Raw genomic sequence first — 15,557 nt, forward strand, 5'->3', positions numbered from 1 at the left:
TTTTTTTCAATTAGATGTTTGTTTCTGATGAAGTTAACTTGTCTCACACTGTCCTTTTGCTTGATTTCTTTAGATTTATTAATTTGATCTCTCAATGTAGTTAATACAATCTTGCTTGATTTCATAGCAGTTGATGGTTCGCTGTTTAATAACTCATTTAAGAAAACCACATTTGTAATTAATTCAACCTTGATATCATGAATTTTTCTAATTTGTACTGCATAACCTTTCTTTTCATTTTTATAGATTTCTTCTACTTTTTTCTTCATTTCATCTCCTTTTTTCTGGATTGTTTGTACCATTTCTTGAACTGTGTTATCAATATCTGCGAGACTTCTCTTAATACTACTTTCAGTACATTTTCCATTTTTTGTATGGATTCATTGGCGCTTTTCTTCAATTCTTCTGAAGTTTCCTTAAACATTTTAAATGCTGTTACAATGTTAATGAGTTCATGTTTTCCATTCCCTGCTTCATGTTTCATTTCAGTACATTCTATGCATATTGGTACTTTACATTTTGTGCAATACATTTGTAATGGTTGAGAATGAGAAGGACATGTGGAAAGACTCAGGGCAGTGCATTCATTATCATCCTTCTTTTCATGTTGTTTGATGGTTTCTAAAAGGTTTTTAAGAAGTGTATTTGGTGGGAGTTTTTGAAGCCCTCCAACCGGAACAGAATCAATCTTGCGACAAGTGGGGCATGTTGGCTTCCCATTGTTGGTGTCAACCCATTTTTCCAAACACTTCAGACAGAAACTGTGATGGCAGCTAAGTAGTTTTGGGTCTTCCAGCCTTCCATTACAGATAGAACATTCTAGAACTTTCTCATCTATATTGCCAAGTAGACTTAAATCTTTGCTAGCCATCCTGCAATAGTAATGAGTAACACATTATTACATGCATCCTAGAAAGAGTGGTGGTGCAAGGATTTGCCTGACAAATGTACCACATGGAGACCCACATGCTTGATGTGAAAAGCAACAAAAAAATGTCCAGCAACGTTGAAATACTGCTTTGATAAACTACAATGTCACACTTATGTAGTATAAATTATGTTAGTGCTCTTCAATGAAATTATTTATTTTTAATTTCAATACTTTTTTCCAGACAACTATGTCAAAGGTTCCGTAGCTTTAATGTTTGATTCAATGTTTCTTCTAAATTAATGAACACTGTAGACTAATTATTATATTTTCACCACTATAGTTTTGTAATCTTAAATGGTTCATACACTAGACCTAAATTTCATTCAAAATATTATTTCTGATCTACTAGTTATAATTAAAGTAAATAAATAAACATTAATTTCATTTTACCTTATACTTTGAACCTCACATGTTGTTAGAAATGACATCTGATCTTTGAAAGAAAAATATTTAACATTAATTATCTTTGTAAGCAATATATTTTGAAAGTACTGTATCTATTTTATTATTTCTCCATTTTATGAAACTATTTGCTTCATATGCTGGTGTTCAATAATTAATGATACTTTTCAGCAGTAAGAGGGTGTTTCATCCTGAAATGTTTGTATCTGAGACAATTTCTAAATCAGTTAAACTAAAATAAATATAAATAAACAAAATAAATATTGAATAAACTAAAAGCAATGCAATTATTTATGCTAAATACCTTATACTTTGCAGCTCAAAAGTTACTTTTAGAAATGTAAACTGATCTTTTTAAGAAATTAAATAAAGTTGGTTTTTCCACTTTGTAACTTCCTTTTATCACATGACCAGTGCTGCATGCTTTAATGTTTATAAACTAGTTGTGATGATTTCAAAGTGAGTCTTTCAGAAAGTGTTTTTGTTCAATACCAGCCAACAGAAAGTACATCAATTACAAGAAACAACTCATGCCTTTAAATAAATACATATACTTTACAACTTGTGAAAACGTGTTACATTTATTCTCCTATCATGTTTTATTGTTTTTACATACAAGCATATTTTACTAATCCTGTCACATTTTGTAAAGACCTTTCTTGGCCTCAGTAAGTAAATAAGTTAAATCAGCAAAATGCACTTGTGCTATATTATTTCTATGAATTAGTGATGCACAAAACTGAGGGAGGATCAGTGGGTTACTATTTCCATGGAGCCAAGTGCTTAGTAATAGTAGCCCACTCTTCTAATCTTAACTCCTACTCTAATAAATAAAACACCCTAAAAAACACAAGCAAATAATAGTAACCTAGGGTTAATATTAGAATATTTACGGTATATGGGAGTGGATAGTAGAGCTTTTATGCTGATTTTTACTCATTTTTGGTTACTTACTTTATTTGTTCCTGAACATGACATCATCATACAACTTTTTTACTTACCGTTTTTAAATTAAAAATTAAACTACTCATAGAACGTAAAAGTACTCAATCTAATATCACTAAACAGTTTTTATTCAGACATTTTATCATTTTTTTTACAACTTGCAATGATGATATTATCAATATCATACTTATCTACTAAAACTACATGTGGTAACTTCAAAGTACTATCTTCATCGTATATTTATAAACCTTTTCAGATTCTTAATTGTCCTTATCTTAAATAATACTTGATCAATTCCTAAATCTGCTACTTTGCCACCAGTTGAGGGCATCATCAGTGTATTGACTTGTGTTTTTTGTTTTTTTTTTATAGTTTTCTATCTTCATTAACTGCTTACGAGAATTAATGTCGAATATGAACATGCATGCAACCATATTAATACCGCATGAATTTGTTCAGTGATCACACTTTGCTATTCCAAAAGGACCATTTATTTTGATTAGCAAGTGGTGTGATTGTAACATTTCCAATGTCAATTTCAGTTAGATGTTTGTTTCTGATGAAGTTAACTTGTCTCACACTGTCGTTTTGCTTGATTTCTTTAGCTTTATTAATTTGATCTCTCAATGTAGTTAATACGCTTGATTTCATAGCAGTTGATGGTTCGCTGTTTAATAACTCATTTAAGGAATCAACATTTGTAGTTAATTTATCCTTGATTTCGTGAATTTGTCTAATTGGTGAATTATAACCTTCCCTTTCATTTGTATAAATTTCTATAACTTTTTTTGTCATTTCATCTCTTTTTTTCTTGATTGTTTGTACCATTTCTTGAACTGTGTTATCAATAACATTGAGACTTGTCTTTATACTTTCTTCTAATTTGTTAGTATTCTCTGAAACTACTTTCAGTACATTTTCCATTTTTTGTATGGATTCATTGGCGCTTTTCTTCAATTCTTCTGAAGTTTCCTTAAACATTTTAAATGCTGTTACAATATTAATGAGTTCATGTTTTCCATTCCCTGCTTCATGTTCCATTTCAGTACATTCTATGCATATTGGTACTTTACATTTTGTGCAATACATTTGTAATGGTTGAGAATGAGAAGGACATGTGGAAAGACTCAGGGCAGTGCATTCATTATCATCCTTCTTTTCATGTTGTTTGATAGTTTCTAAAAGGTTTTTAAGAAGTGTGTTTGGTGGGAGTTTTTGAAGCCCTCCAATCGGAAAAGAATCAATCTTGCGACAAGTGGGGCATGTTAGCTTTCCATTGGTGTCAACCCATTTCTTTAAACACTTTAGACAGAAACTATGATGGCAGCTTAGTGATTTTGGATCTTCTAGCCTTCCTTTGCAGATGGAACATTCTAGTAATCTCTCATCAATATATTCTATTAAATCTTTGCTAGCCATCCTGCAATAATAATGAATAACAAATTATTTTGATACATCCTATAAACTTTGACATGATAATTAAGATTCAAATACTAGGAGTATAGGTACAGTAAGATCTGACAAGGTCACAATAAAACCAACGGATACCATCTGATCTTTGAATGAAAAATTGTTAATGTTAATTATCTTTGTAAACAATCTTTGTTATTTTGAAATATCAAACTTTAAAAGAGTACAAAAAACATCGTAGCATTGTAAAAAATCAAAAATTGTCAGCGCGTACATATTTTTTCACAAACTATGATGACGTAATTTATGACCTATTTGATTGGTCAGTCAGTTTTACCAATCGTAACGTTGAAGTTGAACTCGGTTGAACTTTTAAAAAAAATTGAAGATTTTAACGATTTTTAATGTTGATTTGTACCCCCTTTTCCTGTAAAATCGTTGATAAAATCGTATGTAAACGCGCGCGGTGCATAATATATATTACAAAAGGGGTAAATCCGCCCCTGACAATATATTTTAAAAGTATCTGTTTGTTTTTGTTATTTTTCTATTTCAATGAAACTATTTACTTCATATGCTGGTGTTCAATAATTAATGATACTTTTCTGCAGTAAGAGGGTGTTTCATCCTGAAATGTTTGTATCTGAGACAATTTCTAAATCAGTTAAACTAATATAAATGTAAAAAACCAAATTAAATATTGAATAAATAAAAGCAATTTATAATTGCAATTATTTATGCTAAATACCTTATACTTTGCTGCTCAAAAGTTACTTTTAAAAATGTAAACTGATCTTTCTCAGAAATTGAATAAAGTTGGTTTTTCCACTTTGTAACTTCCTTTTATCACATGACCAGAGCTGCATACTTTAATAAGATTTCAAAACCAGTCATGCAGAACATGACTAAATTTAAAACAGTTTTTTTTTTCAACATGTGTAGTATCCAATAGGAAGGACATGATTTATCAATTACAGAATGGAAACCAATTCTTGGCTTTTAAACAAACAACTTTTTTATACAAATTTAATCTTCTGAGATATGTTAAGTGTTTTCACAAACTTTTAACACTATCATATATTTTGAGAGAGTAACAATGTACACTTTTACACGCTAAATTTTAGCGAAAGTACTGCGATTGGTTATTTGAATTCCAGGGTATACATATGTGCAGAAAACTAAAAAAAAAACAAAAGCATTTTTATTTCAGGATTTTAATTCACAGCGCCTCCTGTAAAAACTCGGGAGATTTTTCACAAATTGCCTTAATTGTCCCTCTAAAAAAAATTTTTTTTTTTATTTTTTTGTTGAATATCTTATTTTAATGTCACATAATAGTTATTCATTCTCACAAAATTGGGTCTGAAAAAAATTTATTTAACTGTGAAAAATGTAATTTAAAGCAAACAATGGTCAAATTGTCTGGAAGACAATGAGTTTTTGGGTAATTTAACTGTTTATTTTGTCTTTTTATAGATGAAATAATTTTTTTCCCCCGTTTTTTTCTTCAAGTGGACAACTTCATTAAAACTGCAAAATGGCCTATTCAAAGTCCGATTTTAAAAATCTATATTTTTCATAATTTTGGGGGACAATACATCTTTAAATACTACTCAAACCTAATAGAATTTACCTTTAAAAACTCTCATTTGAAGTTTTGGCAGTGGCGCTGTTATAGTTCCAGTGCAAATAATGAGATTATTAGTATTAGATTATTTAGGATACGATAGAGAGGAAAATACTGTAGGTATAAACAAGGGGAACATGTGTGTGTCAAAAATACCTTAATGCTTATTATGAAAGAGAAAATAATGTAAAAGTTAAGGAGGTGATATAAAATTAGTAATTAAGACTTTTTAAGAACATTTATTATACAGTTTTATTACCTCATTTGTACTGCAAGGTAAACCAATGTTTACACCATAAATCATAAACCAATACTACTCATTTTGGTTACTGCATTATGCATTGTTCTTGTTTTTGTGTGTTTTCCAAATTACTATTCTTATTGTTTTATGCTAATAAACAACTCTAAATTGTATATATGACATTTCTTTATTACATTTATTTTTTTCTGTTTTTGTGTGAAATCTTTTTACGTTTTATTTAAAAGAGTCTTGTCAAAACCAAATTGTGAACTCTTTAAAAATACTTATAAATGATGAATGAGAAATGTGAATAAATTATAAAGTAGAAAAGAATATTTGTCTGTTTGTTTGTTGTATTAAATGTTCCACACACATCAAATACAGTTGTACATTCTAATAAAACATAGATTAATTATGAATTAGATTAAGAGAAACATGAGTGTGGATGGAGGTCAAATAATTGTGAGAATACATATATTTTTCTGCAGGTCAAAGAGGATCCAGCTCGTAATGGTAGACTTCTGATGGACATCTCAGCAGGTTCACCAGTCATTCTCATTCCTCTGAGTTCCAAGTCAAAGGAGACACTAGTTGCCAATCTTGGTCGTATTACTCTTAAGAACCAGTTCCTATTTGCTGGGGACCCAGGCACAATATCAGTGAAGAGTGCCGGTAAGAATCTTGTGTTTAGATCAACCAGGGTTACTGCATAAAATTCTTAAATTTGTTAATACTTTCATTATAACTTCATTCTGTGTCCGTAAATTAACCGTTAAATAACCGTTAACAATTAACAGATAAAGTTCCTGTGGAAACAGGGTTTAACCAAACTTGTGTAAACACCCAAATTTCATAGGCTTCAATGTCAATCGTAAAATTAACCCTGATAAATTATCTAAGCGTGAACAATGGTCAAATTTACAGATTGCCTAGGGTAAAGTTACCTTGGTTGAATTTACCAGTCCAGTGCAAACAAGGTGGTAAAGCAAAACTGAGCATGCAATGAGATGAGATTTTGTAGTATAACCAGACTATGTACTGTAATTTGCAATTTCATCTATTAATGAAAATGCAGGCAATTATTGGAATCTCTCAAATCTGAGTCTGTTTTTGTGACAATTCTATTTACTTGATACTGTGCAATATATATATATATATATATGAGGGCGTATCAATTTGATCTCTGGTGCGCGTGCATACAACTGAGGACTAGTGCTGTTCCGCCGTACCACGCCGAGAATGTTAAAGAGTCGCTATCCAATCGAGTTCGAACAATACCATGAAAGCCCCAGTGGTCTAATGGTTAGGACATCTGCATATCAAGCAGGCGGTCCGAGTTCGAGTCTCGGTTGGGGCGACTTTTTCTCATTCTCACAGATTTCCTCATCTTTATCGTTTCAAATTAATTAATTAAATTTCAGTATATCACCGGGCGGTTTAGAATTAATGTTCTTTGCCTATTGTGTTTATATATATATATATATATATTTTATTTCTCTAACAATAGGATTATCCAGTTCCTTGTCACGACAGTCTTCCAGACTCTCTCAACAGGAGTCGGATCCATTAAGTCACATCTGTCTTCTGGATTGCATGAATCTTAGCCTTGAAGATATGGATCTGTTTCTTGGAAACTGCATTGATCATGCAGACTTTGACGCCAGAGATGAGACAGCTATGATCTTTCCGTCTATTGTTGTCTCAAGAAAGGTAAAGAAATAAAAATTAATTTATAAAGTTGAATGGGTAGAATATTTTTATGAGTTGAATAGAACAGTCAAGCAAATTCAACAATCAAAAATAGTGTATTTTAAATAACATTCTTTCTAAAATCTTAGTCTTATATAAGATTTGTTTAACCATTGTGTTGTATTCAAACATTGAGAATAGTCTTGGCATCACCATGGCCAATATTCAATTCAATCTTCTTCTTCAATTCTTCAATCTTTTATTTCGGAATCTCTGGTCCATAGAATAGAAGTAACATTACGTATAAATTAACAAAAAAATACTGTTATGACTATAATTACAATAAGACACACTCTCATCTCAGGATGGTATTCCAACAAGCATCTTTTACTTTGACATTGAGACTAAACATTTTCTACACATCGGGTCATATCAATTTTCTTTAAAATAGTAATAATAATGACTAGATTTCAAATTGTGAGAACTGGTGAACTACTGTAAAAACTAGAGTGAGGAAGCATATTGCAACTTCTCTGCATACGCAAAGTGAGTTGACATGGCCTACAGTATTTACTGTAAGGTATTCGTCATTGCAAATCAAACGCTACCTGTTTAGTTAATACAGTATACTATTAAACATTTTAATTTGAATCTCAATTTGTTAAGTACTCTTTTTTTTATAGGGTCCACCGCTTCTGAAGCAAACTTGTCTGTTAAAACTCCAAGTAGAGAGGAATCTAGATGTTGACATTAGTAGAACAGGTTTGAAACTTTTAAATCAATAATACAATACATAGAAGATTTAGAATTCCCATCTTAGTGTCTTTTTTCACAAGCACATTATTTTATTGTAATACTAATTTGTTTTTCTTTAGTGCCTGACATCAGTATCAGTGGAGTGCTATCATCCGTCCACTGCTCAATTGATACGTCTCAGTATCATTTGATCAGAGGCATGCTGGACCATAACCTAGGAGAACATTTAGAAGAATTTCAACCAATACAGCGCCCTCAAGCACCTATCAACCAGGTAAAATAAACTTTGGAGCCCAATGACTTTATTCACTGTTTACAAGGATAACATCCTTACAATTACAGTTTAACAAATCCCAAATGATTACCACTTTTAACAGGAAATTCTTTAATATTTATTGATTTAAATGAAATACTTTTATGTAAGAGAAATATCACAATGTGATTGCTGGTGAATTCCAGCAGTTACACTCATAGATACTATAGACCCTTCTAGACATTGTATTGTCAGCTACTCTACAAAGCTAGTTTGACACAAGTTCATTATCGCCTGGCAACATGAGAAACATGTAAGCCATGTTTTGACAACAAAATCTTCACATTCACATCTCACAACAAATCTAAAACTTTACTTTCAGACCGTTCTAAGTGGGCAAGTCTGGACAAGTTTATCTATGCATATTGATCTAATGAATGTGACCCTTGAACTCTTGGAGTCGCATAGTACAGCTGAACAACAAGAAGGCTCATTAGTAGAAATTAATTTTATCAAGTCACGATTCTCGTTTGAAAGTTTCTCTAACGAATCCAAGACGGTTGATTTGGTGTCTCACGCACTACGTGCTCACGATACAAGACAAAGAGGTAATTTCTTAATAAAAAGTTATGATCATAAATTATGCCTACTTTATGAAAATGCTTTCACCTTTACATGTAGATCTGTAAGTAATTAAAATAAATTTTTACAGAATATTATTTCATATTTCTTAGGAAAACCTGAATCTTCATGGGGTAATGTTTTTCACGAAATTCTGACGCCCTCAAAGCATAACCAACAGGCAAGTCAGAATCCCTTACAGATGGAGCTTCACTATGCGTCACGACCCGACCACACACGTGCCACGTTGCTTCTTAACAATATGCGGGTTATGTGTATATTAGATATTTGGCTTGCTGCTAAGGACTTTTTACTTAGTTATAATGCACAGATGGTACTTCCACGTAAGTACATTTTTGAAGATTTGAACAATGAATTGACACAATATTAATTAATGATGATTGTTTATGATGTTTTAACATGCTTCAACAATTAACAAGTTTAAGAGGAGTATTTTTCTAGAAAAATGCAGATTTTTTTAAGCCTTGTCACCATTTTAGGACATTTTTTAAACATAACTTGGAGTGTTAAAATAAATCCTTGAGATTTCATATCAATCCCAGACTCAGGGGTTAATCCTAGGGTCTTCAGATTAATCCTGGGTTCTTCAGAATAATCCTGGGTCTTCAGATTAATTCAGGGGTCTTCAGATTAATCCAGGGGTCTTCAGATTAATCCAGGGGTCTTCAGATTAATCCAGGGGTCTTCAGATTAATCCCATGGTCTTCAAATTAATCCCAGGGTCTTCAGATTAATCCCAGGGTCTTCAGATTAATCCCAGGGTCTTCAGATTAAAGAAGAGACTACAAAATGAATTATCAATCATGGAAACTTCTGATATTTTCTGAAAACTTATTCATAATGAATTGATTTACTCATTCAGCCGAACATAGGTATTTATACCAGCCTCCTACTGTAACAACCGGTACAAACTCTGCCGCTGAAGGAAGACCATTTGAAGTAAAGTCTGAATCTAAATCATCAAAACAAAAAAGATCAACAACACCAATCAGTGTGGCATCTGGTATTGCTACTAAAAGAGTGCCACCAATGCATCAGGTATGTGCATTAAAGACAATATGTACTGCATTTCACTGCTACAATACTCCACACAACTTTCAATGCTTACATTGGTGCAATCACCTTAAAGCAGACTTGCTCTTGAAAATGTATTTCAATTATAATTATGCCTTGCAACTCGTCATCACTAAAGCATCATAACTATACAGTTCATCAGAACAAAGCATCTAGCACCGGTACTTAATGTATTTACCCAATAAAAAGAAAACTTTTGATATGTTAATAATGAAGATGAATAAAATGGAATTTGAATTAAATAGAGAGAAAACAAATATTATTTATTTTTTACTCAGGTCATCAATAAATATAGGGTAAGCTAAGTTGTCGCATATCAGCTATAAAAAGCTATGTTTTTAATACATAGGCCTTAATATGTCTTTGCTTTTTACATTGCATATGGTTCTTTTTTTATATATATCGTGATAGTATTTAATTATATTAATTTGTGGCTATGACTTAAAGATTCTTTGCAATCTTATTTTGGTGACCTACCACACACTTACATACTTGTATCTTTCAATTATTTGTCTTTGTATTAAAATGTGTGTGGTAAACGAATGAAACAAACAAAAAAACAATGTGTGGTGTGGGAAAACTTTTCTTTAATATGTATTCTTGCTGTACAAGCCTTCAAATAAGAATCTATTTTTTTTATAGAATGAAAAAACGTTTGAGTTACGTCTAAACTTTACAGAGACTGAGTTTGTGGTTGTGGAAGATCCATCATTCATTGATACAGATGCTATTATACTCAAGGTAAAATATTTAATTGAGTTTCAAATTTAGAAAAATTTGTTCTCAGTCTGGAACATTATCATAACACATGTGCTAATGCACTACTTCCACAGTCAATTAACCCAGTGAAACAACAACACGGATACAATAAAATAAAGTTTGTAGATAGTAAACTGATGAAGTATAGCTGTGACTTGGACAAACTGTCTTGGAAAAACGTAAGTTTTACACTAAAACCAGATGAAATTGTTTACACTTAATAATTATACCCATGTTGTTCACCAGGGTTAATTGACTGTGGATGTAAAATTACATGAGTGAGTTGAGTGGTCGCGCGGTTAAGACAGTGGAACCGTAATTACGTAGCCATAACATCGGCAGGGGTTTGAGGCTCACTGACTCCATGGTTCTGGTGGTAGAACAAGTCTTCTCGGATAAGGACTATAAACCGTAGGTCCAGTGTACACATCTAGTTCGTGTGCACTTTAAAGAACCTAGTACATCTTTCGAGACGAGTAGGGGGTTACCCCGGTGTATTTAGTACATCACAGCCATTATGGACCATTGCTTAGAGTTTGTGGTGTATGACAAAGTTAGGCGTTGGCTTGTTTTTTTTATCAATAAGTAGAATGAGGTTACGTTTGTTACTTCCTATAATTCTTTGGAAATTTTATTCAGTAGGGTATTTGCAGTATAAGTTAAATATCTTTCTTATTTTTGATAAATTGATATAATTTCTATTTTCTTACACAATGATAAAATAGAAAATGTACCATTTAAAGGCAAAACAATAGAACAAATAACAAAAAATTGATTTAATAATCGACTGATAGTAATTTTAAATAGTTGATAAAGATAAGACTGATATTTTACTTATAATAGTTCAAACGTCCAACTGAATTAATTTCTGGCGAATATAGGAATGATTTACCAATCAGAATTCCTGGGCTGACCTAAAAGGTATCGATTTCTGAGTATAATTCAAGGCCTTAAAAATAAGAATCTATTTCTATCTAGTTGCATCAGTAGTGTGAGTTCTTATACTTCAACTAATTCATTATCATAAGAATACATTATGTTCACATTTCCCAGGTTGCCTGTGCAGTGACCTCTCTGAAACCAGAGAGCATGTCGCATCCATTTTCGTGCACTTTACAAGAGCTTGAAGTGTTCTCTTGTCGGATGGGCTCTGAGACAAACACCGCCCTCTCTATTATCGATCCGATCACTGTGAATGTTGAACTAAAGGCTAACCATACTCACTTACATGGACGTAGTGGAGGTTTATTGGATGCAACCCTTGACATGGATGTTCCCACAAGCCTTGAGGTAAGTTAGCACTGCAGTTACACTGGCTGCAAATGTGATAGATCTCTTTTTTGTGGAAATCATTGTATGGTTCTCAATACCAAATTCAAAATTATTTTTCAGGCCGGGAAATTCATGACAAATTTGGTTTATATTGTATTATGAAATGTTCAATAACAAAAATGAATAGAAATATAGAATCACATTTTGTTTTTTAACACTACACATTATTTCAACTTGTTATGATAACGTTTTTAAAAGTCAAGGAAAGGTCATCAAATTTTGGCTAGAAATGTCATGGAAAGTAAATCTTGAGAAAGTACATGAACCCCGTAGCAATCTGCTGAGGTTGACACACTAGGGACTTTTAGATTTTCACGTCGACTATGTTGACTTCTACCATATTACGTCATTTTTATGATATGCGTACACCCCTACGTTCAGAATGAATACAGGACTCACCTCACACGCTAGGAAACTGGTACGTCGACTGACAGATTTGAGCACGTAAATGTCCACTTAATCTAAATGTTCATACAGTATATCTGTCGACGGGAACAGTCGACTACGACCCATGTGGATGTGGCCGTCGATTTCAAGGTCTAGGTGACAAGCATTATTGACACATCATTTTTGTTACCTAGGTAGGTCATGCTCTGTATTATAAGTCGACCTGTCAAATAGCTCTTAATAATTACTGCTTTGAAGATGAATTATTATGATCGTAGTATTTTGTTTATAGGTACATTTTCAAGGTCCACTTACTATCCGTGTATCTTACCATGATGTCAATCTATTTCAAAGTCTTTTGAAGTCCCTTCAAACACAAATGGTACAGTCCAACGAAACAATAGAACTTGCAGATGAGAAGAAGAAAGAGTTATTAGGTATGATAATAATCCACTACTATTGTAGCATTTATTTTGTCCATAACAATTGGAAATTCATTTCCATTTACTACTCTATGACATTTAAAATATAAAATGTCTAAGACATTAAACAATGTTTACACAACTATATTTATTAATATGATACCATAAATATATTTACATAAATAATTAAAGACATCTACTGTACTGTTAATTTAGAGAGGAATAATGGTGCAGTGCTGAAATTGCTAATTGTGTAATAACTTCTTTGGATTTTAGTAAACTCTTTATGCAAAATTACCTACATAGTATAATTTGTATATTGTATTATTAAAAAAAAAAAACCTACTTTGGCCATTTTTCGCAAAAAATCCCTGTACTATTTTTCCAAAAATGGCCAAAATGGGTATTTTTTTTTAATAAGCTTTTTTGTATTCAGTAATCCAAATATGGTTAATAATAAACATTTTTTTTTTTCTACAAAGTACCTAAATTACTAGAGCTTGGTTTTGCCTATAAGGATTGTATGAGAGCATTGGAAGAAAGTAACAACTCAATTGATGAAGCTGCCAATTGGCTGCTGGAGAATGCCACGCCCATCAAAGTTGTGGAGAAAAAAGAGAGCAGTGATGAAGAGAAAAAGAAACTAGAAGTTGCAGGAGTTGAGGTCCGTATAGTTTGGTATGTCTAAATATGGTAATACAAATTTACCATATATGACCATGTATAATCCCATGCTCAAGTATAATCCCATCCACTAATTTAGGCTAAATTCGGACAGAAGAATCCTACCTATATTGCAATTTTATATCCAGGCACCCCCTAGACATATAAATTATAAAATATATATTATTTTACACAATACATTTGTTATGGTATAGTCCGATCAGATAGCAAAACCAACAAATGTTTGTTGTTGTCATGACCATACATGCCCTTACCTTACCTCGACTCTATCATTTCCTGTAGCCCTCCTCTACACAAGTCACAAGTCACATATGATATGTCATCCTTCCAACTGCGTTCTTGACTTCTTTTGTCGATTATCTGTTGTCTTCTCTTCTTGCTATATGACCTGCCCATACCCATTTTACTTCTTTTACATTATATTTCATACCTTCATTTTTTTAATGTCTTAAATTTTTAACTAATATAATAACTTTATTTCTGTGAAACTTAGGTACGTGCAGTATCTATTTCCATCTGTCTAATTGATGACTGTCGTGATATTGACATACCACTAATGGAGCTGTCGATGCAGAACTTGCATTTTTTCCAGAAGTTGCTACCCAGCATTGAGGGGCAGGCTAGCTGTACACTGGTGGGAGAATATTACAACCGCAGCCTATCAGGATGGGAACCTTTTCTAGAACCTTGGAAGTAGGCATATCAGACTTGTTATTTATCTACCATACAATTTGAGCTCCATTCCAATGGTTAGGAATAGCATTTTGCTAATCAAAAAAACAAGGAAAACGTTAAAAACAAACTCACACCCTTCCCACACCCTATTTAAAAAAAACATGTGAAATCACAGGGTTTTATCCAGGGAACACAGTAAGAAAACACATGAAAACCAAGATAAACTAAAAACAGATGAGATAACATTAAGCCTTGTAAAAATTTATTCACCGCCAATAATGTTTTTTAAGAAGTGTTATAATACATTATCATTTATTTTAGGTGTAAGGGAGAATGGATCTACCAACAAAAAAGAACTTCATATCCATCAAAGCTATTCATACAAATAAAAGGTAATATTATGCACAGTAGTAAATTATCACGCTATATATTAATGTAATCGTTTTGTAATATTAACCAACACTGTGCAATCTAAACCATTAATAAATAGTTTATCTCTGGGACATAAAAAAGCATGACATTTTGTCTGGAGAATGACAACAAAGTAACATTTATTTACCATTGTTTTTTGGAAATCGAACAATAACCACCAGGACAATATACCCACCCATTATGGACTGTACCATTGTTAAAGTATATTCATTTTTTTTTTTTTTCTTTTAGTGGATGAACGTCTGGATTTGAATGTAACCAGTGCTTTGATAGACCTGATACAAATTACCAAAGAAAACTGGACAGAAGACTACTACAAAATGGCTTCTACAACCAAAGAAAAGTAAATGCTTAATGCCTCCAGTCTTCGGATTATCGTGGGCATTTCCCAATATTTTGAGTGTGCCACTAAAAGTGCAATTTCTTCTTATTGTTTTGGATATACAAAAAACATCTAGGCCCCTTTTCAGATTTAAAGAAAGTAAAAAATGCATCACTCTTTACTGTTTTTCATACAATTAACTGGCACTGGCACTGTTTATAATTTTAAACAAAAGTATTTCTTAGGCATTTGTTTCACGAATTAACAGCCTTCTATCAACTGCCAAGCCAAGCATTTTTTTATGATTTTTTACATGAAAATTTCACTGAAACACTCGTTTAGTAAAAAAAATGTCTACTTTAATAACAAAATTATTGTAGGCCTACGTGGCTTGGCTTGAACATACAGTACACTTTTGTAAAAGTGGCACAATTTACTAAAAAACACATTACAATACTATTAGGGCGTGTGGCGCAGTGTGTTGGACATTGGACTACCGATCGTCAGACCTAGGTTCGAATCCAACTCTTGCCGCATTGCTTGTATCCGTAGGCAAGATACTTTACTTACGTTT

At 32.3% G+C, this 15,557-nt stretch overlaps 3 protein-coding genes and 1 non-coding gene across 4 annotated transcripts in view; 2 read left to right on the plus strand and 2 right to left on the minus strand.

Annotated features, from left to right (window-relative positions):
- Window positions 1–15,557, plus strand: part of LOC140044221 (intermembrane lipid transfer protein VPS13D-like) — a 113,825-nt gene that overhangs the window by 61,417 nt on the left and 36,851 nt on the right. Inside the window, exons 30-43 of the mRNA XM_072088699.1 lie at window positions 6,045–6,228; window positions 7,064–7,266; window positions 7,929–8,007; window positions 8,121–8,275; window positions 8,637–8,862; window positions 8,989–9,219; window positions 9,759–9,934; window positions 10,613–10,711; window positions 11,783–12,019; window positions 12,741–12,885; window positions 13,353–13,534; window positions 14,048–14,247; window positions 14,551–14,621; window positions 14,893–15,004. Of these exons, the coding sequence (XP_071944800.1) occupies window positions 6,045–6,228; window positions 7,064–7,266; window positions 7,929–8,007; window positions 8,121–8,275; window positions 8,637–8,862; window positions 8,989–9,219; window positions 9,759–9,934; window positions 10,613–10,711; window positions 11,783–12,019; window positions 12,741–12,885; window positions 13,353–13,534; window positions 14,048–14,247; window positions 14,551–14,621; window positions 14,893–15,004 (2,300 nt within the window). The remainder of the gene's footprint in view (window positions 1–6,044; window positions 6,229–7,063; window positions 7,267–7,928; window positions 8,008–8,120; window positions 8,276–8,636; window positions 8,863–8,988; window positions 9,220–9,758; window positions 9,935–10,612; window positions 10,712–11,782; window positions 12,020–12,740; window positions 12,886–13,352; window positions 13,535–14,047; window positions 14,248–14,550; window positions 14,622–14,892; window positions 15,005–15,557) is intronic.
- LOC140043771 (tripartite motif-containing protein 2-like) lies at window positions 143–1,358 on the minus strand. Its single transcript, XM_072088246.1, has 2 exons — window positions 1,322–1,358; window positions 143–872 (listed from the first exon to the last, which is right to left on the minus strand). The coding sequence occupies exon 2, from the start codon at window positions 869–871 to the stop codon at window positions 266–268; it is 606 nt and encodes a 201-aa protein (XP_071944347.1). The 5' UTR covers window position 872; window positions 1,322–1,358; the 3' UTR covers window positions 143–265.
- LOC140045103 (tripartite motif-containing protein 2-like) overlaps window positions 1,849–15,557 on the minus strand; it is a 28,260-nt gene continuing 14,551 nt past the window's right edge. The window contains exon 2 of the mRNA XM_072089856.1: window positions 1,849–3,698. Coding sequence (XP_071945957.1) covers window positions 2,741–3,697 — 957 coding nt within the window. The 5' untranslated portion in view covers window position 3,698 and the 3' untranslated portion in view covers window positions 1,849–2,740. The remainder of the gene's footprint in view (window positions 3,699–15,557) is intronic.
- Trnad-auc (transfer RNA aspartic acid (anticodon AUC)) lies at window positions 6,842–6,913 on the plus strand. Its single transcript has one exon. It is a non-coding gene; the product is annotated as a tRNA-Asp (tRNA).

This window comes from Antedon mediterranea, chromosome 3 (assembly GCF_964355755.1).
Source record: "Antedon mediterranea chromosome 3, ecAntMedi1.1, whole genome shotgun sequence".
Classification (NCBI taxonomy): domain Eukaryota; kingdom Metazoa; phylum Echinodermata; class Crinoidea; order Comatulida; family Antedonidae; genus Antedon; species Antedon mediterranea.